At 36.6% G+C, this 25,661-nt stretch overlaps 2 protein-coding genes and 1 long non-coding RNA gene across 3 annotated transcripts; 2 read left to right on the top strand and 1 right to left on the bottom strand.

Annotated features, from left to right (window-relative positions):
* Positions 1 to 1,820: 1,820 nt before the first annotated feature.
* Positions 1,821 to 25,656, bottom strand: LOC135686581 (major facilitator superfamily domain-containing protein 8). The gene is made up of 11 exons (XM_065202849.2): positions 25,508 to 25,656; positions 16,457 to 16,575; positions 15,660 to 15,703; positions 15,078 to 15,318; positions 13,409 to 13,522; positions 12,727 to 12,942; positions 6,627 to 6,762; positions 5,824 to 5,958; positions 5,177 to 5,280; positions 3,847 to 4,055; positions 1,821 to 2,358 (listed from the first exon to the last, which is right to left on the bottom strand). Exons 1-11 carry the CDS (start codon positions 25,552 to 25,554, stop codon positions 2,140 to 2,142), a joined length of 1,584 nt encoding a protein of 527 aa, XP_065058921.2. The 5' UTR covers positions 25,555 to 25,656; the 3' UTR covers positions 1,821 to 2,139.
* Positions 8,574 to 14,752, top strand: LOC135686584 (sulfotransferase 1B1). Its single transcript, XM_065202854.2, has 2 exons — positions 8,574 to 8,726; positions 13,699 to 14,752. The coding sequence occupies exon 2, from the start codon at positions 13,703 to 13,705 to the stop codon at positions 14,684 to 14,686; it is 984 nt and encodes a 327-aa protein (XP_065058926.2). The 5' UTR covers positions 8,574 to 8,726; positions 13,699 to 13,702; the 3' UTR covers positions 14,687 to 14,752.
* Positions 20,322 to 21,839, top strand: LOC148960153 (uncharacterized). Its single transcript, XR_016143843.1, has 2 exons — positions 20,322 to 20,427; positions 21,183 to 21,839. It is a non-coding gene; the product is annotated as an uncharacterized LOC148960153 (long non-coding RNA).
* Positions 25,657 to 25,661: the final 5 nt, after the last annotated feature.

The following is a 25,661-nucleotide window of genomic DNA, read 5'->3' as shown; positions in this document are numbered from 1 at the left end:
TCCCTGGTTCACTCGTAAATCACAGTGTAATCCGGGTCAAATCACTTGAAGCTTTGAGATCAATAAGCCTGTTTAAATAAACACGGCCGTACATTGGATACATGGATGTGCCATGCGATATTGTAAACGAGACATGCGACCACAACCGCAAAGCAACGATAATCGGCTTAACAGGTCAAGAAATAAATTATGGAAACCTTCGTTTACATGGGATTTTTTTCAAATTTGGTATCATTATGGGATTTTTTTCAAATTTGGTATCATTGTGTGCCTTGAAAGTTCGGCTACTTGAATGTGAAATAATCGAAAAATGGATGTTTTTATCCAGAAAACGTTTACTGTAACCTAAAAGATAAAGAAAAAAGTGCCAAAAAACAATTATCTACCGATCTTAGTGCTTCCTGTCATTCAAAGGCTCTTCATAAAAATAGCATATAACAAGTTGTACCAGTATTTGAACATAAGTGGACTCATGTTATCCAGTCAATCTGAATTCAGTCCAGAACATTTTATTCTACTATCACTGCTCTCTTAAAATGCACCGATGATTGTTACAGTGGTTTAGATCTCTGAAACTATGTGGGAGTTGTAATCGTCGACTTGGAAAAAGCCTTTGACACTGAAATCTTTCTTCAGAGACTTGCGCATTATGGTATCGAAGCCCAACAGCTTACTTGGGTTAAATCGTACCTTTCTGACCGAAGTAAATTCATAAGGGTTTACGGTATTGATTCTAAAGTTGAAAACATAAATAAATGGGGTTCCTCAAGGCTCATGTCTTGGTCCCTTGTTATTTCTTATTTATATCAACGATCTCCACAATCATTGCTTAAACCCTGCCGATGATTATTTCCACAAATCATCAAAGCCTTAAAACATCAAAGAGACCAACAAAGTCTAAATATATGCCATCATATATAAAAAGACTTTGAAAATGGCTTTGAAAAAAGCAAAAATTTTGAAATATTGCATTACGAAGATTTGCTCTTCAAAGTCAAATGAAGTAAAGAAAAGTAAAAAATTATTGCACATAATTTGCATTAATTTTTTGAGTATATCCGTTTCTGAATTTTTATTTTCAGTAAACATTCAGCGTGAGAAATTGGTTTAAATCCGTTTTAAAAAATAAGATAAAAACTAACATAACTAATTCTTTGCACGGACAGAAATTGCGTGTTTCGTCCTGAGACAACTCCCATAGATGGGACGATGCAATAGATAGATAGATAGATAGATAGATAGATAGATAGATAGATAGATAGATAGATAGATAGATAGATAGATAGATAGATAGATAGATAGATAGATAGATAGATAGATAGATAGATAGATAGATAGATAGATAGATAGATAGATAGATAGATAGATAGATAGATAGATAGATAGATAGATAGATAGATAGATAGATAGATAGATAGATAGATAGATAGATAGATAGATAGATAGATAGATAGATAGATAGATAGATAGATAGATAGATAGATAGATAGATAGATAGATAGATAGATAGATAGATAGATAGATAGATAGATAGATAGATAGATAGATAGATAGATAGATAGATAGATAGATAGATAGATATTTAAATCTAAAAAGTAAAGTTGAAGTATTTTAATCTGAAACGTCAAGGTAATGCTGATACACTTTTTTCTTGAAAATTCCCAGTGATGTTGACTGTCTAATGTTAAGTGGAAGTTCATCCCATAAGAAAAAGGCCCTTACATAAAATCCCTACTACGAAATAAATTTCCAAAACGTTAAACGTGAAACTCCAATGTTGGTCTCTGCTACGTGAATGGAGAATAATGAAAAGCAAATAGGCCCAAGTAGATAACGCAGAGTATCATAATATCTTGTAGTATATGATGTGTTAAGGTATGGACCCTCCAATCGAGAACAAAAGAAGAATATTCAATTCAAAAAACATGCACGTATCTTGCGATAAATAAGCCTTTGATTAATATCCTTAAAAGACGTCACAATATTTATTTAAAGAGAATTTAAAATCTTCTAGACAAATAGGAGACAAAACCATAAAATAGTTTTCAAAAGTTTATACGGTTAAAATGTTTGCTTTTTCGAATTTAATTTCAATAGGAATTAAAAACAAGGTAACTATTCTTAAATTTGATAACAAATTTACGTCAATCTTTCTTCTTTTTTCTTTCGTCGGTAGAGCTTGTAAGGTATGAGTCTTTTATAAAAGAATATTGTCAGTAACAAAGAAATAAACAAACCAAAATCCATTATACCAAATAATATTTTTGGTCCATAATACGAATACAAAGTAGTGAAGGCTGCTGGTCCAAATATTCTTGAAAGATTGCCCGATACTGAGAATAAAGACACCATAATTCCCTATAAAAAATATCAATAATTAACCTTTACTTTAAATGAATAAAATCTGTACAAACTATGATTCTGATTGTCTACGTCAGTAATCAGTTTTGTAATTTGTTCATCTGCTTCATCTGCAAAATGAATATTTGCACAGGGTATAATAACATATTTCAAGCTGATCAACATCTGAATAAAATAAAAGAGAAACCAGAAGTCTGAAATATTAGTTTATGGACGTTTTTCAACGGAAAAAGGCCTGAAAATATCAATTTGTCTATGTTTTCTTTGTTAATTTTTCTTTCACTTCTGTAGTGATTAGCTTTTGTTGCATTTCTTATCCATATGTGCCGGATGCTATATACCCATGCAAGAGCTCCAATAGTTCGCACGTCGTTGCTTTGGAACACGTTGACTATTCTTTTAAGTCATCAAAATCATCGCCATGATCATAATTTCCATCAATATCACTTGGTTTCACATCTATGATGTCTTTCATAAACTCTTCATCTGCTAACAGTTATAGGCTCACCCGAGAAACGTTCTGACACTCGTATAAGACACTCGGGAAACGTTCTGATACACAAACATTAAGTCTGTTCACTTGTTCAATGAGTTCCTAGAAAGGATCATCTTTATTCTTATAGCTGCATCTACTTGATTTTACGAAATTCCAGCATTTCAAAGCATTTGATGACGGTTGAGGCCATCAGTTCCTTCGTGTCACTTTCTCAGAAGCACTTTCTCCGAGGCACTTTTCTTGTACGAATAAATATGCTCTCTCGGAAGCATAGACCTAGGACTCAGGAAGGGGGAGGGGTGGTAGAGGAGACACGTAACAAATCTGTATCAGTTCTTTAAGATTCTCTCGGAGCAACTTGATTTAAAGAAGGAAGAAAACACATGTGATTGAAATTGTTGCTGTTTTGTCCTTACCAGAAAAAAGTTATTCAGAGAAAAAAGCAACAAGAAATTAGGAAATGGTTAGAGTTATTTCTGGGTATTTGTTGGCATCATATGTCTATCTATCGCGATGACTGACGAAAACATCATTATGGCAAGCTTAGTTTTCCCCTGGTTTAGCATTCACCACAAAATATTACAACATGTTACAGTTCACACCAAATCCATCTACAAATCTGAAGTACTGACTATTACCGAGAAATGTGGAGTACTGGTGCCTCTTTATACTTGTTGTTCAATGGTCATACGTTTTAGTTGCTATCAAAGGGTAACGGTGATAGAGCATTGTCCGCAAATATATATCGCAAATACTACAATATAAACAATATTATAAGGTTTTTCGTGGTCATTCTGGATCCACTATACTTGGATACTTATCTTCCAAAACATAATGTAAGACATCGCTGGGAATAGCATCAAAGAACTTTTCTTGTTTCTGCCCAATTTGGCTTTTATTTACAGAATTGATCAGACGAAGTTTTTCATTTATATACTTGCAAAATAGAGGTTTGGCTGTTAAAAGAGCAAAATAAGTTAGATACATACTTGCTTTCCTGGTGGGATGACTTTTGAGAACAATGATGGCAGAAGAGCGTAAGATATCGGGAAAGCCAAGGTTACCAAAACAATGCTTATAAAAAATTGCGTTAGAGTGACTCTGGGAGTCGATTTGCACCAGGAATGTGTGGGAGAGCAACCCGGGCTGAGCCGAGTCACTCGCTCTACTCCTGACGTTGTATTTACCAGTTCAGTATCTAGAAGTGTAAATAAAGAACTGAGAAAATTCAGTAAAGGTTTGAATGAAGATTTTTGCATTTAGCACAAGTTTATCATAAGATAAGCAAAGAATTTCAAAAACAGGAAAGCTAGTAATTGTGAAGAATCTTTTGAAATCCTGAGAAAGGTGATTGGTGCCAAATCTTCCCATGGATTTGCCTGAACATAAGGCATTGTATTTAGGAAAAATGGTAAAAAGTTAAATATGACTTTGGGAAAAGCAAAACATTTTGAGTCACAGTTAAGCTTTTCGTCTGACACTTTTCATAGATCAAAAAACTGAGCTAGGAATTATATATGCTCGGTGGTTGATCGAAATGGGCCAATCAGAAACGCGAGCATGTGTGTGTCGAGGTTGACCAATCAGTGCCACTTGCCTATTGAGATTGTCACCAATGGAATTCTAAGGTGAAACCAATTCCTTCTGACTACGCAATAGCGGTTTTTCGTGCTTGTGTAGATAGATTCAAAAACTGATAGATGGAACGACGATCGGGCTTTACCAATAATCAGAAACATGTCGCCATTATAGTTTTTTGCACAATCTAGGTTTTCCAATAAATGCTGCCCGATAGCAGAATCGCATGTTTTAGTTGCAGTTCTAGATCTGCAAGACCAAGGTGGGATGGCTGTTCTCGTTGGGGAAAATTTTTGTTTCTTATGTTGGAAGGAACATGCTGTTTTATCCTATCCCCCAATCTTTGGGTTGTGCGTCCTACGTAGCCAGAATCACACTGGCACGTAAATTCATAAATGACGGAACATTTTTGGGTGATAGGAACGCAATCCTTTTGAACGGATGGAATGGCCTTTTGGTACTGTAAACTAACTAAAAAGTTGAATGATGGAAATTGTTAAGACTGTTTTTTATGAAAAAAAGAGAATTGCAGACTTCTTTTACCTTGCATATTGGTATAGACTGTGATAATGTACAAGAATCGTAATACGATGGACCTTTTATTGAGGTTTATAACGGTTGGTTCTAAATGAATGCTTGACAGAAATAAATGTTGAAATTTTTCAGAAGAACAGATTGTAAAAATTATTACTATGAATTTTAAAGTAATCAGGGGAAAGAAAGAATGAAAAACATGCGTACAGAAATGGCCAAGAACTGGATATTGATTGGAGACAGGCCACAAGACGAGAAATCCGGCAAGCATAAGGAACGATGAGATGACGATTGGAATTCTGTCACCAATTCTGGAAGAGAGAAATTGTTTTAATTCTAAACTGCGCTTGAAAAGGTTCTAATTCATAAATGTTTCTAAAAATTGTCTAATTCATAAATGAGTCTGAATGATTCATAACCAATGCTAAGCGAATTAGTTGAATCAGCGAATTCTCGGCAAATTTAGGCCTGTCCATAGAAGACCTACGTTGCAATGCCAGAATGAACTGCATCAAGCTTAAATTTGAAAAGAGGAACAGTAGGGAAGTGTAGAAGTAGGAAATAGGCATTCTGTTTAGGATAATATGACATTTATTTTGAACTGATCATTATAATGAAAACATCACTTGATACGCATCCATTGGGGCTGGCGCTTATTTTCAAGGGGTATTCAGGATTAAAATTAAGTATTGTTAGAGAAAGCTTTCAAATTAATCAACCAACTCTAAACGGCACACGATTATAATTTAAAAGTTACGCGTTCATGTCCTCCAAGGGTAGCCTAAGTCCCCCTCTACGTGGTTCGTTGGCACCAATTGCCGTAATGAAGTTAGATTTTACATGAAAAGACTTACATAGCGGTAATTTTTTCTATTCCAACGAAAATGAATGTCGAGCAGAAGCCAGCAATTGATAAGATCAAACCAATGTAGAGAACGGTGTCGGAGTCAGAAAGAGCGTACTGGTCCATTGCCATAGGAGGAAACATCCTGCAAAATTTGCACAATTACAACAAGGTACTATGAAATGCCATTCCAATAACAGTGTGCTAAGCATTAAACTACACAAAAAATAATAAATGATGTACAGGGATAAGAAAGCCACCCCAAAATGTATTAAATCTGACTGCAATATATTGCTACCAGTACTTTAACGTATATTTTACAGTCATCTACTTAATACCTATCTGAACAACACTGAATTACTTCAACGACATCCAACTTAATTTGAAGACAATAAGGTACTGGCTGCTCTTAATTTGCCTTGAGCAATTTTCCTTTTTGAAATTATCCCAAATGCTGTATAGTTACCCTAAAATCAGCCAAAAGGTAGTTGTGTCCAGCAAAGTTAAAGATGGAAAACGTGACTAGCTTTGCGTACGAAGATAAATATTATTTTTCTCATCATAAATATAAAAACATATGACATATATATATATATGATACACTTTCCAGCTATGCAACCTGTATAAAGCAGCTGAAAATTCATACCATACAACAGAACGAAAAATACGAAAAAATTGCAACTTTAGGCCGAATCTGCTTTTTTGTCCTGTGGGACTAAAGTATCAAAATTTTCTGAATATCCAGTACCATCTTTTCCAGTAAACTTCTAAATTAAAAAATTGTTCATGGTGATGGTGATTCAAGACACTTACACTTCAAGAAAAACCAGGACGTGTCTTGCGACAAAGAAAACCGTCAGGACTATGGCTACAGCCAAGAGATCTGGTGCATTCTCAAATCCCAGTTTCCTTTTGATGCCTTTGCTTTCAGCCTTCTCGCCAAGTTTCTCTACCACGAAAAAATAAACAAAACTTATCTAGGGATTGTCAACTTTCACCGAATTGTCAACTTTCTGCCTTGAAGCAGGACGAACCTGTGACAACAGAAATGCCTCCGCTGTTTGTCCAAGAGGAAAAAGTTTTCCTCGATTTTCAGGTTTGACATCGTCAATTTGCCTCCGTTAAGGGCGTACAAAACACAAAAGATGGCGAAGGAAAAGTGGTTAGAAACCGTACTAAAACATGATAGTAACCAAGGACCGAGATACAACTTGTTTGGGGGGGGGGCAGCAGGGCCAGCATGAAAGGGGGCGTAAGGGGTGTGAGACACCCTTGAAAAAAATCATATTTCAAAAGTGCACTGACTATACGGGGGCAGCACTGTGCCTTTGTGAAATTGGCACTGTGTTTTGTAAATAGAATAGATATATAAAATCTCAAGTTCTTCAGTGAGAATTGAATAAGCCCTATTTTGAACACGGACGTACCATTTTGGTTAAAAAATTAGGACACATTATTCTGCACATGTCTGAAAAAATGTGACCCATAATTTCGCACAGGGACGCCTGCAAAAGATAAGGGCAGGAGGGGCAGTGTTGGTGCCGAGGGCAAATTGTGGAATTTTTCTATTATCATATCGAGTATTCCTATGTGTAAGGGGGGGCGAGGTGGGGGTAACATAAAAAAATATTAACTTGAATACAGTGCCACCCATACGGCTGTTATTTTACCATTGTAAAATGGAGGTTTAAAATCGCGAGAGATGATCCGAAGACTGATACTTTAAAGAATTGCGAACGGCTAAACTTTTCCTTTCTGTAGGATTACCCCTCATTAGAATTACATCATCTTGCGTAGTCATTAGGTACCCCCCCCCCATTAGTTATATTGGGTAACATTTTATGCTTAGTTATGCTATTCTGGTATTTTCCTTGTACATATAAATATACGTAGTTAGTTAGATTCAAGGAGATTCGGAGAATTCGGAGAACCGTTTCGCCCAAGAGGCTTGCGAAAGCTCTTGCGGCCCAGTTTGCATTTAGGACAGGCAGTGCTTTAGAAAGATAGCCTGTGTTCCAGACCCCTGACTTGAAAGTTAAGGGTCTGGAGCACAGGCTAGAGAAAGACTGCGCTGTGCCTCGTTAAATATTGTTAGCAGTGCCGTCGGAACGAAATTCATATTGGGGGGAGGGGGGGGGCTGTTTCTTTCTTCCCATTGTTTTCCTTCTCATTTAGTACACTGTTTTAAAGGAAACATACTACAGTTTGACAATTATAGGAAGGGTATACCCAAATTGCAAAAATTGCTGAGTCATTATGATAGCTTCGCTAATCTGATTGGCTGCAAGCAAACTGCACACACGATGTTGTAAGTGCTCTTTGTTCCGCCGTTTCTAAAGGTTCTTTCTTTCTCTCTCTTTTATCTTGCTCTCTACAAAAGATTTCAAAACTTCTTCCCCCATTTTTACCTTTCTAATGCCACAAAGGCTTTCAAATGCCTTTCGCTTTCGACAAAGAATGTCTGATCACATGAAAACAAACTTATCACATGGAAGCAGACAAACCCCCTGCGGAGAACATGTATTTACCATGACTCAATGCCTTTAATAATTTGGATGCACAAACATAAATATGTTTGCATACACAATTTTTTGAATGTGCATTAACATTTTTTCAAAACTGCATACACAAAAATTAATCATTTTTTGCCGCAACGGCGCGCCATAGTTTAGCAGCTCTCGTGCGCCATACACAGCAAGTCCCCACTTTCATTTTCATGAGATTTTGCGAACAACTGTGCAAATTGAGAAAGGAAACCGGAAATAGATGACCCATGTGACGAGACACTTGAGTAAGTCGGCATTGTGGTTTTATACACGACTGTCCAAACCTAATCGACTGTGTTAGATTGCAAGTTAATAACAGCAACTTTTGGTTCTGGCAAGTTTCAAGAAAGCCACGATTTGAAAAGAGGTAAACTTTGTACGATGGCCCAGAAGGCTCACTTCAGTTTTTTCTTTTTTTACACAGTTGAGTTGTACTTTTTGACACTTCAGTTACGTTATTTTGCAGTTCAATTGTACTTTTTGTTGCAGTTCAGTTTTCGTTTTTTCAGTAGACAGTTCAGTTGTAGTTTTTGAACACAGTTTAATTGTAACTTTTACATAACAAAATACCACCCGTTTATATCAAGGCCTAGGAAAAAATAAGTCATAGGAAGCACAGTTAAAGATCCGTTGCTAGCATATCTGCCATGTACTAGAATCAGAGATCTAAATTGCACTGACGACACGGTATGTCACCTATGGAGTCATGTACTGGACATGATGGGTACATTTGTTTCGTCGAGGCCATTGTCTGATCGTTGAGTCGGGTTTCTCTTCGTCGCGCCGGGTTTCACTTCGTCGAGCCGGTCCTGTATCGTGAAAGCTGTCGTTTCGTTGAGGCGGGTTGCACTTCGTCGAGGCAGCATTGATCAGGTCTCGCTTCGTTAAGGCAAATGTCACTTCGTCGAGGCATTGAATTGATTTGATCACTTTCATGTAGTCGAGTCGTGTTCCGTGGAGGTAGTGGTTTATAGCAAGGAGGGGAAAGAGGCGGGGAGAGGAGGAGAAGTGTCTTGAAATTATTTTTGATTAGCAGCTTGATGCCTATCTTGCAAGAAACGTCATGTATTTTGATGACAGATACTTCCTATTGTAAGCCGGGACACAGAATACATACTATTACTGACTGATAGATATTTGGTCCTCAATTTGCTTTTATCAAGTTGGTTACAATTTCCGTTAGGTAGTTTCGTTTTTATTAAAAGTACCTAGTAGTCGGCCTAAGTAAGCTGTAAATTAGCTATATTCGTTTTTGGCATGCTGTAAATAAAGAAATGATTACGAGATGGTGATACACCCTTTTTTAATGAGAATGTTATAATATATTTCCAGCTTCGATATTCTTAGGATATTTTTGTTTTGACCCTGAATATATTCTGTCAGTATTCTTATTTTTTCAATCTGAATATAAACGCTTTTTCAAAACGCTCACTGGGCCCCCCCTCACTCTATAAAAAATCACGCTTTTTGAAAAACGAGCTAAGGCAGTTCTACGATTCAATGCTATGAAAAACTCAAAACAGGCAAATGCTGAAAAATTAGGCACAAATATGCTGAGACTGAGCAATATTCTTAGAATATTCTTATAAATTGGATGATTCTGAGTTTGAATATTTTTACGAACAATGTTCTTGAAAAAGAAAGTGTTTTGGAGGGTGAGTCAGTGGCGTAACACAGTTGAAGGCCGCTGATTCTAAAACGAGGAACAAGCTGAACAACCCAGTAACAAGCGGAACAACTCTTCACCTCATACTTATAAACTTTTTATAAATTGCGTCAACTGAACTTCTTTTTCTCAAGCTCCAAACTCAAATTCATTTAGATGCCAGTTACACTATACCGGATTGCTATCGGAGCGGAGTAACTTTCATATCGGATAGGGGTTTGAGTTACACTACGCCACATCAATCCGGTACACAACGCTCTGATTAGCGGAGTGAAAATCACTCCGCTTTGGAGGTGATGCGGAAATCACTCCGGAGTCACTCTGTAGCAGAGCGTTGTAGTGTAATCGCACGAATCCGATATGCTCCACTTTAAAACAAAGGATTTTCTTATTGTTTTCTGCTTGACGCAATTCGATCGATAGTGAACAATGGCTCTTTCTGAGATTTTGTTGCTGTTGGATAATGCAAAATCGAAATCATCAAAACATTTTTGTATTTGGATTTCATCTCTTCCCAAATTTTAATGAAGTGGCCCTTGGGCGAAAAACATACTTTAACACATCAGATAGGAACATCAATCCCGCTATCCGTCCGACGAACCTCATCATTTATCTCTCAGTTTCACGGTTGTTTTCGTCATTTTATGCATAGCTATTGAAAACGAATTCGCAACAGCACATAGATTCGAAAATATCATCAAAAAATTTAATCTGGTGGATTTTGTGTACCAGAAATGCAAAGGAATACAGGCTTATGAGCGAGCGGAGCGTCGTAGTGTAACTGCTACCCTAAATATCACTCCGGAGTAAAAGTTACTCCGCTCTGCTCCGCTCCGATAGCAATCCGGTATAGTGTAACTGTAGCCTTAATATTCATCAACCATTTTACAATATTAGAAGTCAATAAAGTGTCGATAAAGATAATTAACAATTTTAACAGCAATTAACATGTTAACAAAAAAGTTGACTAGGATGTTAGGAGGAACCGAAACGGTGTTCGAGCCCAAGCCCTAAATTTCAGTGAGTAAAAGTGAAAATGATTTATAATGACAACGTTCTAGGTATTAAACATTACAAGATGTATTTTTATTTGAACGATAAACTGTTGGTAGCAATTTGCAAATGCCAGCAATTCTTCCCTGTGCATTTCCAAGCTGACATTCGCTAAACGCTCGAAAAGAAGGCTCGTACTGCTCTCCTGTTTCATCCTTGTGTCAAAAAATCTCCTTGACATTAGCATTGCTAAATTTTTTTACACAGGGCCCGGATGGCGATCGCCACTTTGCCACCCGGCCAGACCGCCTCTGCCGCCAGTTCCACTCGCTGCTAGTTCGTGTATTTAAAGCTCTATTACGCCGCTTATAGCATCATTTGGCCGCTCATTCAGTTAAGTCTTAAAAATTCTATTACTGTCGCAATTTCAAAACGAAATTGTAACAAAAACAGTTAATGAAAACTTGAACGAAATTTATCACCTTTTATTTATAGGGGTAGATTTACCTTTCCTATGCTAAAGACGAAATAAAAAAAATTGAACCTTAACTTTTGCAGTCAGTCATTCAGATATTTTTCTTAAATAATTATCGATTATAATTTCTAGTAATTAATGTTTTTATCGGTGAAGATCATACTTGTATCGTCTGCAAATAAGTTAAGGTTCACAAACTCTGATGTCTTTGCAAAATCATTTATATAAATGATAAAAATAAAAGAAGTCCAAGTACACCACCCTGGGGAGCACCACTTTTATCATGGGAGCAGTCCTTTGTTGATACTGTGCACACCAGGGACGTAGGAAGGCGCCCCTTTGTGCTGCAATTAGGCACATTACCTCATTTTTAAAGGGAGGGGGTTACAAACCTTTCTCTGTGCTACACACATTATTTTAAGAATACAAACACACAGATGAATGCTTTAAATGAAGCTTGATAAAGCATATAGCTATTGTTATTAATCTATTCTTAAGATTCATCATTTTACCCCAATCGATGTGTAATGCTTCAATTCGAGGAATTATTTAAGCAGACCCAAAGCAACCGAAACTTTAAAAACTTTAAAAAAGAGGAACGCGTGATGCAAGGGAGAAATTTCATCTTCTGATATCAAATGGTTTACTCAGAGAGAAATTTCAAAATAAAGATGGGAGCTTGCGCCATTAATGACAAAAGATATAAAAAGACGGATTGGGCCTGTAGTAATGGGTTGTGGCGTGAAGGAAGGGCCGCGGGAGACCTGGCAATTCATTAAAGCATGAAAACTAACTTCATTTAACAAGATACAACTACTGCACCGTTTGTAACAAGGGAAGGAATTTTGTAGGGTTCTCGACTTCATGCAATTAATGACACTTCCCGTGAAAAACTTTTGTACCAGCCCATAACGGCGTTTATTTAGAAAAGAGGTCTGGATGTCCGTTAGGCAATATTTCCAGGAAATCTATTTATCTAAATATCAATTGGTATAAAAGATTTTCCACAATAAAACATGTTTCGATGTTAGCAAAGCAAAATTAACAACGAAAACTATTGTGGGACAAGCATGGATGAATAAAGCTCACAATGTTTATCCTCAGGCAACATGTACTTGAAATGATAGGAAAGGCGCTTTGCTTCAGAAAGCAGCGATAGTTATTAAAAAAATTACGCCATACTGAAATAAAAAAACGGAAAATAGAGGGAAAAGACATAAAAATGACACATACCCTCCTTTGATTCCGAAGGGCATTCATCGGTGTCTGTGTCAATGTAAGGGTTGTCAACTCTGTAATCTGTTTTGCCGTGGATCCAAATAGCAATTAAGTTGGCAGCTGCAAAAAGGACTGTAACCAGACCAGCCAGTGTACAGAAATTGATATGGAGCCAAAGGATTTTGACGAACACTCCCTTTGAACCAACTGGAACCAATGCTGCTTGTATTGCTACGAAAATTGTTTTGCAAAAGTTTAAATGGTGCAAGCTAGCTAGTGAACAAATTAAACACAAGGTTTTAAGCTTGCATTTAAAAAACTTTATTAGATTTTCAAAGATTATTCCTCAAACTTGTGCAATAATCTCATTCACTTAACTATCGAGTGACTTTTTGGTACCTTATTTCCATATCAGTCTATTTTTCTATTTTAATCTTCTTAAAAATTACCTTCTTCTCGATTTTATTAGGCTTGTTTTATTTTTTTTTGAGTTACGATGTCTTCTATGCCGAACCCTTTCATCTACTTCCAAGACGCTAAACTAGGCTAACATTGTCCTAAAAATGAACGATAAGATTCTCAACTCTGCAATAATACTACCCAATGATAAGGGTCTTTGGTTCGTCTATCAACCATACGAATCACGAGCACGCTAAATAAGAACGAGTCTGATGTGAAATTTGATTTGGTACATTACCAGGCCCAAGCATTAAACCAAGCGCTTGTGCTAGTGAGCAGTATGCGATGACGCCACTTCTTTCTTTAATTGTTGTATTGGCACAAACCTCTGCTGTCACCACGACGTCGTTTCCTACGATTTTCAAGTTTGAAATTTAATCCAGTGCTGTTCCCAAATCAAGCTATAAATATATAAGACATACAAGCTGGCGTACAAAGAGTTTGTAGCTCAATTCTAACACCAAAACATATACACAAAACGACAAAGTAACCGTGTTTTTATTGATAAATAAAACCTTTTTATTACAGGGAAATGGCTCACATAAAAACGTCGCGTCTTAGTGATGAGGAGAAGGAACTGATGTCCAAGAATTACATTAGTTGGCAGCAAGGTCAGGAATACGTGCGAGTTGAGCCGGGCAGCTGCACCTTGCCCATAGCATACGAGAAGTTAAAGGATAAAATCTACAACTGGCCACTAGGTGATGGGGATGTCTTTGTGTTTGGTTGGGTGAAAACAGGCACTACATGGGCACGGGAAATGGTGTGGTGTCTCTTGAATGACTGCCAACTTGAAAAGGCCAAGCAGAAGCAGCTGAATGAGCGAATACCGTTCATTGATATGGCTGTTATAGCTGATTTTGATGGAAATTGTGAAAAAGAGCTGGGTTTAAAATCTGAAGAAGTTATAGATAAATTGCGAAAGTTGCCATCACCCAAGACCCTCAAATCTCATCTGCCTTTTGATTTGTTCCCTCCAGATCTTCTTGATAAATGCAAAGTTGTCATGTGTCTGAGGAATCCAAAAGACACGCTAGTCTCGTATTATCATCACGAGAAACTGCTCAAGTTACATGGATTCACAGGCACCTTCGCTGATTATTTTGATATTTTCATGCGCAATTTGATGATTTATGGCGATTATTTTGAATATGCTACTACTGCTTGGAAAAAACGTGATCACCCGAACATGTGCATAATCTTCTATGAGGAAATGAAAAAGGATCTTTCGGCCGTTGTTAAAAAAGTTGGAAAGTTTCTAAAGAAAGAAGTTACAGAGGAGCAAGTCGAGAAGCTTGTGGAACATCTTAGTTTCAAAACAATGAAGAACAACAAAACGGTAAATAACGAAGCAATCAGAGGTGTGGCTTTTGTGCCAGGACAAAATGGCAGCTTTATTAGGAAGGGAGAAGTCGGAGATTGGAAAAATTACTTCACAGATGAAATGAATAAGAAGATGGATGCAGAAATTGACAGGCGTTTTAAAGGAATTGGACTCGAATTTGAATATGAGTAAATGGTTTATTTTTTTACTGTTGTTTAGCCAATTTTTGGATTCATTTGCAATGACGAAAGGAGTGAACCTGTGATTTTTTCTGAAAATCTTTCTTTATTCGATAAATTGATTTTGTCACAAGCTATGTAGGCCTACGTGAATTAATATTAAAATTGGGATATTTTCTCATTCTTCAGCTCCGTTTTGCCCGAAATAACGAAAATTTCACACTGAACTGGATTTTTAAGAGAAGAATAAAATATTTGTGGCAAGGCCTTCAAGTTTGACGGTCTTTAAGTTGTACAATCTAGCTCCAATTCAAACTATAAAGTTTTTGTTTTGTTTTCCTACTTCTTCAATGCCTCTGGGACTCAAGGTATTTTGCTTTTAACTGTAGTGGCATTCTTCCTACCTGTTGCACAGCCGATAATCAATCTAGCAACAAGCACCACGAATTTTCCATAATAACCAAACGACAGTGCCCAAGCATAAAGCAGATTGCCGATAATTAAACAGACGAGCGAGAAGATCAGCGGCTCAAACCCAGGTCGGTATTGTACCCAGGCTCCAAACAGAATGATACAACCGAGCTCTGCCAGATTGAAGGCAACATGAACGAGGCCCAGGTACCAGGTCGTCGTCTCCACGTCCATCTGGGAAAAGAAATCGTTAAATATCTTAGCTGCTTCTACCGTGAAAGATTTCTAGTATGTTTTGATCTAATTTTCCGTTTTAATTTCCCGTCATCTAGAAGCAAGCTATACGACAAATCCTTTGCATGAACCCCAAAGGGAACTTTTAGCAACATCGTGTAACTGTTATAAAGTATAAACATTAATATTGCTTTAATTTGAATTTCACTGCAGTTTCCGCATAAAAACAATACTGATTCAACGGACGAATGACGTATCCCTTACAGTGTCTTAACAATATCAAATTCTTTAAATTATTAGAGGAAAACCCATAAAGTTTTGCAAAAGGCAGAGTGTCTTACCATTTTTAAGTACGGCCAAAGGGACGAGTATACAATCGTTGTCGCTTAAAAGCAAAAACATACAAAATCTTTGGTTACAATTCAAATGCTGCAAGAAAACTAAATGCATTGCTTATAGTTATGCAATACTATAAGGGATGCTATTCAACAGTAACTTCGTTGTTGTAGGAGGGGGGCTATGCTTTTTAACAGAACCTTGCCCCACTATTTGAATTTACCAGGAATAAGTTGCTTTAAAGAGTATCTTAATTCGAAAGTCTGTTGCATTGAATGAAAACACACGGATCGTATGTTAGAGAGCATTTACAATGAATCGGCAAATGTGTATTCAAATGTGGCATTTATTAGATTTTCACCGAACATAAATATCTCCTGAAGAAGTCACAATTTAGAGGTCATGCAGTCTCATATAAGTTATTGATAAACATCTTACTATGCTTTTCTAATAAATTAATTTTCACTTTTTGGCGGTGATGTTTACAATAAACAAGTCAGGGTTGTCTTTTGATGTCCATTCGTTTAAATTTAATGTGATCTAAATTGTATTTAAGTTTCATTACATTGAAAATTAATTCCAATAGCAACTGAGAACCCTGCCGCGAATCCTGCAATAAAATTAAATATCAAATGAATGAACTCTGGACATGTGTATGATCTACCCAGGCCGGCAACTAGAGCAAACATCATGATATATCATTATATGCAGAATTCATTTCTCAAATTCACAACCATAACGCAGCTGCTGTCATAGCGACCAAATACGATACCATAGAAACAAAAAGTGGTTCAGAACTCACCGACTGCGTTGATGAACATGGTGAAATAACTGACTCGAATTGACCGCCATCTTGATTTGTACTGCTCTGCGAATTTTTGTTGTTGTGCGCTTTTCTTTTCCAGCAGTGCCGCAGATTGACTAACAACGCAAGAAGCAGAGCGTCAGTGTGTTTTTAACATGATGACGTGAGAAAGACTAAATAACAGTGGCCTATTCAAGGGGGCAAGGGTGAGGTGTTCGCAAATTGAAGCCAGAAAAGTCGTTCTAATTTTTCTGAAAGAAATGGCTAGGGTAAATCTCGCAGCAGCAAGTTATTCTGCGTAGCCAGCCCAGCCCTTTCAAATCTTTATCACTCCATTTTGGCCATGTTGGAGCCCCTGGCCCCTAAAGTATTTTATATAGATATGATATCAAAAGGACCTGTTGAGCTTGAAAAAATAAAAACAACCTCTATAAAAATCCTTTCCTTCAGAATAAGAGTTTTTCACTTTTCCCTGAAAAAACTATGTTCTAGCCTATTTTTAAAACCAGCATAACTAGATTCCAGGTTTCTATAGCTTCTTTGTTAACAGACTGAAAAAGCATTGCTTCAATCGTTCCTGCATCCCAAATTCAGTGTACTATGTAGGAATCCTTAGAACCCTGAAATAAATAAATAAATGAAAGTAATTTTTTCATACATTTATTCGCTTTTCTCTTCTTTCTCTTATTCATAAATTGAATTCAAGGACATTTGACATATTGTTCAGGAAAATTGAGAATGTGAGCGAGTAGGACGAAAAAGTACCCAAACAGACAGGTTACTGGGACCAAGTGTGACAAGGAAGCCCCCCAAAAAATATAGAAACTGGTGCAAGCTTATTGTAGGGCCAGTCAAGTTACATGGACTTGGAACGGCAGCGTTTAACATCAACTTGAAAGGAAATTGGAGAATGCAGAGATGAGGATGTTAATGTCCACTACTAGTGTTGAAATTGAAATGTATTTTGCGGGTTATAAGCAATGACTAAACATGATAAACCAAATTTTGAACATCTATTGAAGGGTTGAAGAGAGTTCTTCCATGTGTACTTTTACGATTGGGGTTCTGTGGACTTGCAGAGAAGAAAAAACCAAAAATTCGCAGTAAAAAGCCTGTTCGGCCTATACACTCCTTGTTTTAGAAGAACCAGTAAATTTAAGTTCAAGCTGACTGTTCTTAATTTTTTCGAAAATCTTAGGCTGGATTGTTCTTTAGTTGTTCTTAAATTAAGAGGGTGTACGCAGTGCGATTGCTAGCTTTTTCGCTCTAGGGAGGTGTTCAGGCCTCATTTGCCAACAAAGTGAGTGAGACAACCTTCATTTGCCGACTAGTTTGAATATTCACCTAAAAAGAACCAACACATGGCTGAAAATTCTCGTTTGTGAGATAAAACGTTGTTCAAAATTGCATTTTACAGTAGCTCAGCCTCAGCTTGTTCTTTATTTGTTCTTAAAGGCAGTACGTCATAAAAATGTTCTTATATTTGAATTTTGACAGCATAACATAAAAAACACCATGAAATACTTCAAAAAAGCAAAATCGGTTACATATAAAGAAACATTTGTATGGCAAATGAAAATTTTGCTAACGGATTACAATGTCATGAACAAATACAAAATGACAAAGGTCTCTGCAATTAATTGTGGACTAGCCTGATTCCGGAAAAAAATTTTAGACGAAGTACAATTTTTGCAATTTTCTACTTAACGTTGCCTCTGTAAAATTCAAGTCCCTCTTTCCCTCCAAATAAATATTTTTGTTCTATCATTTTTGCTTCAAAATCATGCATTCAACATTGCATCGGGGCATGAGAAAGTCATTTTTCAAAGGAAAGAGAAAACATCAATTTTACTTGAGAAGTCTCAACTACTTTCGTCCTGGATTGTACCTGTGCTTGTGGCCATCTCCTAGCCACTTCGCAACACATTTACTTGACTTTACATCTTTAGAGGTACTTCACGATGCTCTTGTATCCAAATTCGAAAAATTATTAGAATAGACATTCATGACGTCATCATTTTATAGCTTTATAAAAATGTAATTCAAAGCATGATACTACGACATGATAATAGAATCGATTGTATTGTATTGTTGTGTATTGTATTGTAATGTAATGAAATGTATTGTAATGGAATGTATTGTAATGTAATGATAAGGGTTCTTGTTATGACGGTAAAGAACCAGGTCGTTGGCTGAGCGATGGGCTAGGCCAAAGGGCCTAGGCCCCGAATAAGTAACGCACAATAGATACTACTTCTTTGATGTTATCTCTAATGCTTCAATCTAACGTACATCCTGATCGACACATACTAATAACATAAACGGAAACTAATTAACAGGACAATACGAGCATCACATTACATGTTGAAAGACAAACACATTGCCATAAAAAGGCGTTGTTCACTAACACAACAGGACTTGACAGAACATGTGACTATAACACGCAACGGGAATATTACTTAAATTGATTAAATACGAAAGCCAAACCGTTACAGTAATGTATTGCATTGTATTGGATTGTATTGTATTGTATTGAATTATATTGTATTGCATTGTAATGTATTGTATTGTATTGTATTGCATTGCATTGCATTGTATTGTAAAGGGGAGTCACACCCTGTTCTTTTCAGTTGAACCTTTCCTGGTAAAGTGAAATGAAATCTTTGGACATCAAAATGTTAATGGATTTTTGTATCAAATTCTTAAACAGAGTGCTTTCCGACAATCTTAGCCCTCGTGCTCCTTGGATCTTATCTGTTATTACTGATAACAGGATCGGGCTGGAAGCATCTAGGATATTTGCGCAATATATTTTTAGCACCTCATCCATTTTCTCCACTAAATACTTCCACGACAATAATACTACCTTGAAAAATAAACGCATTTAAGTAGCATCATGTAAGAGTATTTATCTTCTGACCACACCCATAAAGAGTGAGACACGCCCTTTTAGTCGACAAAAATCACTTCTTCACCCCTCCAAACAATTTTCTTCTCTTCACTCCTGGTTCCTGCAATAATTCATGCCCCCTCTTTTATTGAGAAATGGAACAGATGAACTAGCTTTGGGCACATGTAATCATAATCAGTGGCGGAAATTATGGGGGTTTGGGGGGGCTCGGGCTTTTGTCGAATAATTGACAACCTTTTAACGGGTCGAAATTACTTCAAGAAATTGTTCTGAAAAGGAATTTTAAGCTAATCTTAGGGCCATAATTACCAAATTTTCTGCTCGCAGCTGATCTACATTTTCCCTTTTTACCCCAGGGGCCTCTATAACCTCTCTGTGCCCCTTTTGCAAAATTTGAACATAGCATAGCTTATAAAATATTAGCCAGTACTAAATGATCAATCAAATAATATGACCAAAATGAAAAAAACTGCTTGTGAATTGTATATTAAATTCCAATTCCGTAAAGATTAGCCGAAATTTCCATCGGATTCTTTCAAATAAAAGTTATTTTCAAACGTATTTCCCACTGACGAAAACAAGATAAAATGCATGAAATGTACGTACGACTTGTCAAAAGTGTAATCGGTCGACCTTTTGTATCATGAATTGTCTTAGATGAGATATCGATCTTGATATCAAAAACCATTAATGGACTGTTCTTTTTGCTACTTAATTATGGTGTGGTCAGGAAAAATTTCTAAAGGGTCCCGTCAAAAATCACTTATTTTTATCAAATGTGCAGTTTTTTAAAATGAGACATGATCCAAGATGTTATCTTGTCGGAAAATTGTAGGCCTGCCCCCCCCCCCCCAAATGAAAGCCTGAATTTCCGCCACTGATCATAATAGGGGAACCTCTGCAAGGTGGGCACCGCTATAAGCTGCAAATAGGTACTTCTCCACTTTCCTGAGAAGTCAGAGGAGGTGCGAAGCTAGGCGGCGCATGCGCATTTCGATGTTTTTCCTGAAGAAGCTCATGGCCGACATTTGCGAAATTTGCGGTACAATTTCAAACGGTAAGTGCTCATCCAAGTTTTTCATCAAAGTTTTCAGAGTTTGTAGAAACCTCTAGTTTTATCTCTCAGTATTACCTAATTTCATATTTACGGCTTTGAAACCACTTAAAATGCCCAAAATTGAGTTGTAATCCCCATATGGTTTAGGCCCATCTTACGAATTTGGCCAAATGCATGTTTTCTTGGGCCGTGTATTTCCTTTCTTTTGTGGGGACAGATTCATTTTATGTGTAGATTAGGTCAATACAAGTCTGATGATGTTAAAATTTCTATTAGTCCCAATTGGTCCCCACAGCTAATGGGTGAAATGACCTTTTAAAAATTGTAAATTTTGGCGGGGTTTAACGAACCCGCCATTTAAAATTCCGAATGTTTACATATGTTGCATGTAGGAATGTTAAGTTAAAGTTGTCTTTCAATATTGGTATTACACTTATTTGCCTAAAACGTGTTTTATTTTCTATGGAGACATAATACTGAGTGCTAGTGTTAAGTAAATCTAGAATTTAGGCTAAAACTCTCCTACCAGTTTGTAAACTTGCACACATAAAGTTAAATGCAAGTTTAGGGGTCATCCAAAAATATTTTCTGTCCCAGTTAAAGCAATTTTGCAGTTAAAGGAGGGGGGAGGTATGAGTTCAGCTGGAACTTTTAAGAATTCTGCATTTTGCACAAGGATGGTTTTTGCCTGCAATGACCATAGCTAGTTTCTAGCTGTTTGCGAATTTTCACCACACAAATATTTTTCTTTGAAGGCCTGGGGCACAAATGAATATATATCCTAATGGTGCAAAATGAATCAAGACATGTGAAAAACACAGGCACTCTAAAAAAGGAGAGAATTTCCTTTGCTACGTTGAAAACCCATTTCAGAAGCACTCATCACAGCAGATAAAGCATGTCCAGCAAGCAAGACCCTCCAGACCAGGCAGACTTAATAAAAAATACTTAGAGAAAACAACTTATATAATTAGAAAAAGCTGGTCGAACTCCTATTATACCTATGCCTTGCAGTGATACACTGTTTGATGTAATTGCTCACTGGCTTTTTTTTCGATGTAATTGCTCACTGGCTTTTTTTTGATGTAATTGCTCACTGGCCTCAGACAGCAGAGAAGAAACATGGATGTTGATGTCATTGTGCTAATGGATATTCAAAGATATATTGAAGCAAGTGTCAAGTTTGCCTATGTCTGAGATGTTGGAGAATTGCTTTGCTAACTATTATGCAAATAAAACTTTTATCATGAAGCATATATATACTTCTTTTCAAATAATATGCAAATCACTTTATTATAAACAGAACAAAATGCAACTAATAAAATATGAAAGTTTTCAATTTATGTTAATGTCATAAGTGTAGATACATGTATTCCTACTGTTGATTTTTGATTGATGGAATGTCTTCCAGTGTTAATGTGTATGTATCACAGTTATCTTCCTATAAAGATTAGAATCCATAGATTCAAAGTTTACTTATATTAAACCATCTTTTTTTCACAGTATGGAATTGCTTTTGCTAGGACTGTGAAATTTTTTTTGTGGACTTATTTTGACATACTTGATATGAAGAAATTGCAAAAATTTCATATGATCAAATTTAGTTGGAAATGTGCAATATTATGAAAAGATATTTTTCATTAATTGAAAAGGCTGGATCACATCAAGAATCTCAATATTGCAAAAGAAAAATATCACCTTTATTCAGAAAACATCAATTTCAGGAAAGAAGTACTAGGTACTTCTGATAATCATATACCTTTTGGTGCCATTAAGACCCAATTCAGCATATTTTCAATAAACCAAACCATAAAAAATAACAAGGAAAACAACAATTGTCTGTAAACCTCTATGTTTCTGAATCGTTTTATGGAATTGTCAATGATTTTCTACCATATTACACAAATTTTGGTGTGCTTATCTTGCATGAAGGGATTAGACTAAAGGTTAGTAAAATGTCCCATGTATATATAATGGTTTTTTATACATCGGGAAAGGGGATTTAACAAAGTAACATTGGTCAATAAAGACTTTCACTTGGGGAACTTCCTTTAAAATCTCTTTCTCAATCCAGGTCCTTTAACTATTTAAGTGATCTTAACAGGTTTTGAGACAGAGTGAAAAGAATTTCAACTGTGAAAATGATCTTTTTATGTTTGAAAAAACCTTAGTCATATGCAAAAAAACATAGACAAACACGAGGAAGAAAAAGTTCAATAGATAGGAATTATAATCATAATAAAATTGATTTTGGCTTAGTTTAGTTGTTTATTTCTTTCACTGTAACTCTTTCTAAAAGAACAATTTTATAAACATGAGCCTCAAAGCCAGTTAAAAGTAAGAACAAAGTTTTCAAAATAAGAAAAGCCAGCCTTAACCTCAATTTCCTGGCTCCTATAAAACAGAATGTAAGGCCTAAATCAATCAAGGTACAAGGGGTTAAATCTTCAAGAATAACAAATGAATTTGATATTTCTTGCTCATTGAGCAATTTTTGTATCTTCTGTCAAATTTGGGCTTCTGTGCTCTGCTGTACATGTATACATTATATACAGTTTGGCAATGAGATCTAAAAGCTATATATAATCAGTTCAGAGGTAAATGATATATTGTTTTTTAAGTTCTCTGTTTGTCAAACTCATTAGTTTAGCGTTCTCGTCTATCCGCGAGGTCCCAAGAACTTGAATTTGAATTGGTGTAAATGCCCTACGCTTGCAATAATCTTTGCTTCGAAGTTGATCGCAATGATAAGCAGCATCCATACAGATGTTATAGCGACTGGATCCAGGGAACCTCTATCCTTAAACCATTGTTCTGACGCCTTTTTGGATGTTAGGTTTTTCAAATGATCGGTATTTCTTGAGATAACAAGTATCTTCTCTGCATGATTTCGTTTGTCGCTAAGCAGAGACAAGTTAACCAGTGCTCTGAAGAATATTCCTCGTTGCTACTACCAACTATTGTTGACAACCATCCTAGTACAGAACCCTGTTTTTGGTGTTTGAACAATTCATGTTTTTGATGCCTAGGCCAGGAGAGGTCCGCACGCCAGCTGAGCAACAACGATACTGCAATGAACGGCTTTCTGATGGCTACGATGGAATGCGCATGCGCTACCTAGCTTCATACCCCCCCTGCTGAGAAGTAGGGGGTACGTGCCCTCCCCCTTGTTCCTAAGTTTATGCTTTGACTTCCATGCATCTCTATGACTGGGCTCGGGTTACTAAAGTACCAAAAAGCTCCAGCTCAGCAACCTAATCATTAGCACCCTGTCTTTCAACTTCTTTGTCTCTGCTGCATTTATTGAGCATTCACACTATTTATCTGATTGTTTAATACACCTTCCGAACTTCTACTTCGAATTTGTAAAAAAATCGTAGCCAATGGAACATTTGAAAGATCTGAGTAGTTTCAGGTTCACAAGAAGATTTGCAGAGATTTTCGGATTTCAAAAGATTTCTTGAGGATTTTCGGACTTTTTTCCGGATTTTCAGAGGGGATGTACAGGATTTTTTGACGTGAAATGCCCCTCGGTCTAGCGCTCGAGAGGCTTGCAAAACAATCGGATTCAGAATAAAATTATAGGTGATTAAGATTCTTTAAATTCAGGAAATGGAGAAACCAAAACAAGCCTCTGGAATGTGCAGGCCCATACTATTTACCCATTCAATACCCTGTAATTCTGTAATGTTTCGTATCGAGTGTGCATTTCTGCTCGTATCGATTGTACATCCATTTTCATTTCACATACTTTAACTACAATCTTTAATAGCTTTAGCTTTATTATGAACAGTTTGCATATATGATTTTTATCAATTTCCCAGGCAATTAATAAAATTAACTCTTTGCTCTCGTTTCTGAGAATTACTTTCCGATGAAGACACTTTTTCCCTCAGACTTGACACGGAAATGATTACAAACTTCCATGCCAATCATACTCGCAGCCTGACAATAGACGTCGATCGAGACCGGCGGACAGGCAAGTGGAAACGGATCTGTCGGCCCGGATTATCGATCGAGTCGATCGATTCGACCGCTTTCGGAAACTGACCAATTTGGAAGCTCGTGTTCTTATAAAAGTGAGTCTAAAAAACAATGCGCACCAGGGATGAATGCAACTTCCTACCTTTTGTCCAGCTTTCTTTGTCTTTCTTTTGTATTTCGATGAAGGGACGATTTCGTATATCGATGAGAAAGTGTTGGGGGAGAGGTTATTTTTTGGAAAAGCATTTTTCATGACATGGCTCTATGATTTTGAAACTTCCTGTATGTAGTCAAATGTTAGTCAAGGGTGTTTGCAATCGGTAAAATTAGCGTTCCCTGTTGGTAAAAGTGAGTTTCCTGACAGAACAATAGCCAGTAAATTGGACTGGATGGCGCCGCCACTGATTTGCCCTCCCCTAAGCAATATTTTAACCTGCTGTTTGCAGAAAATCATAACTGCTTGCTTGCAGGTAATCTGAGCGGCCAAAGATACCTGGTATTTTGCTGACTAAACATTCTGCAGAACTAATTTACTTTTCAAGGCTAAACCCTTTATTTCGTTGCCCAAAACTGATTTTACAGTGTTCTTTCATGCTCAAAATACTTTAGAAGATCAGTCACAAGGAACAAAACATTTTTTGAAAGAATGGATACATTGTTCTATTAATCGTTAATCCGAATGGGAACACGAAAAAACATTCATAAGATAGAAATTAGTTTGCTTTTAGGCCACAAAGCAAGCTCACGTCAGGAGAAGCGATTTCTTGCGGTTTCATGGTTAATATAATTGTTTGTGAATAGAATTCCTAGCAAGGCATGGCAAAGAACAGTTGAAAACATGAACCGTCGTTAAACTTCAAAATGTAGAACAGCGATAAAATCCTTTCTTAAACCCAAGTTCTGTATAAAAGACCGAAATAGCTCGGTTCGAAAGAGCGAAATTATATTATAAACTGAAATTCCCTTATTCACCAACTGATACGTATTACAAGCATTGCTCGGCATAGCATACCGTATGTCTGTAGAATGTGTATTTAAGCCATGAAAATATGTATTAAGCAAAAAAAGAAATAACCGTAATAACAAATACAATTACCTCAGTGTCGAATATTCCTCCTCACTTTGGCTCTCCGGTTCATTCATTTTCCAGTGGTTTTGGCCACTGAAATTTGAGCTGGATGTATACGTCTTTCCACTTGTCGTTTTAAACTATCTTCCTGTTACGCAGCGCAGGAGCATACTGTCTGCCT

The sequence above is a fragment of the Rhopilema esculentum genome, chromosome 6 (genome assembly GCF_057945365.1).
Source record: "Rhopilema esculentum isolate cy_ngs chromosome 6, ASM5794536v1, whole genome shotgun sequence".
NCBI lineage: Eukaryota > Metazoa > Cnidaria > Scyphozoa > Rhizostomeae > Rhizostomatidae > Rhopilema > Rhopilema esculentum.
This window is presented reverse-complemented; position numbering and strand designations above follow the sequence as displayed.

Coding starts and splice junctions, on each gene's coding strand:
- LOC135686584 (XM_065202854.2), top strand. CDS start 13,703: ATGGCTCACATAAAAACGTCGCGTCTTAGTGATGAGGAGAAGGAACTG.
- LOC135686581 (XM_065202849.2), bottom strand. CDS start 25,554: ATGAATGAACCGGAGAGCCAAAGTGAGGAGGAATATTCGACACTGAG. Junction 16,576..25,507: donor GAGGAATATTCGACACTGAG/GTAATTGTATTT, acceptor TTGCGTTGTTAG/TCAATCTGCGGCACTGCTGG. Junction 4,056..5,176: donor TCCAGTTCTTGGCCATTTCT/GTACGCATGTTT, acceptor TTACACTTCTAG/ATACTGAACTGGTAAATACA.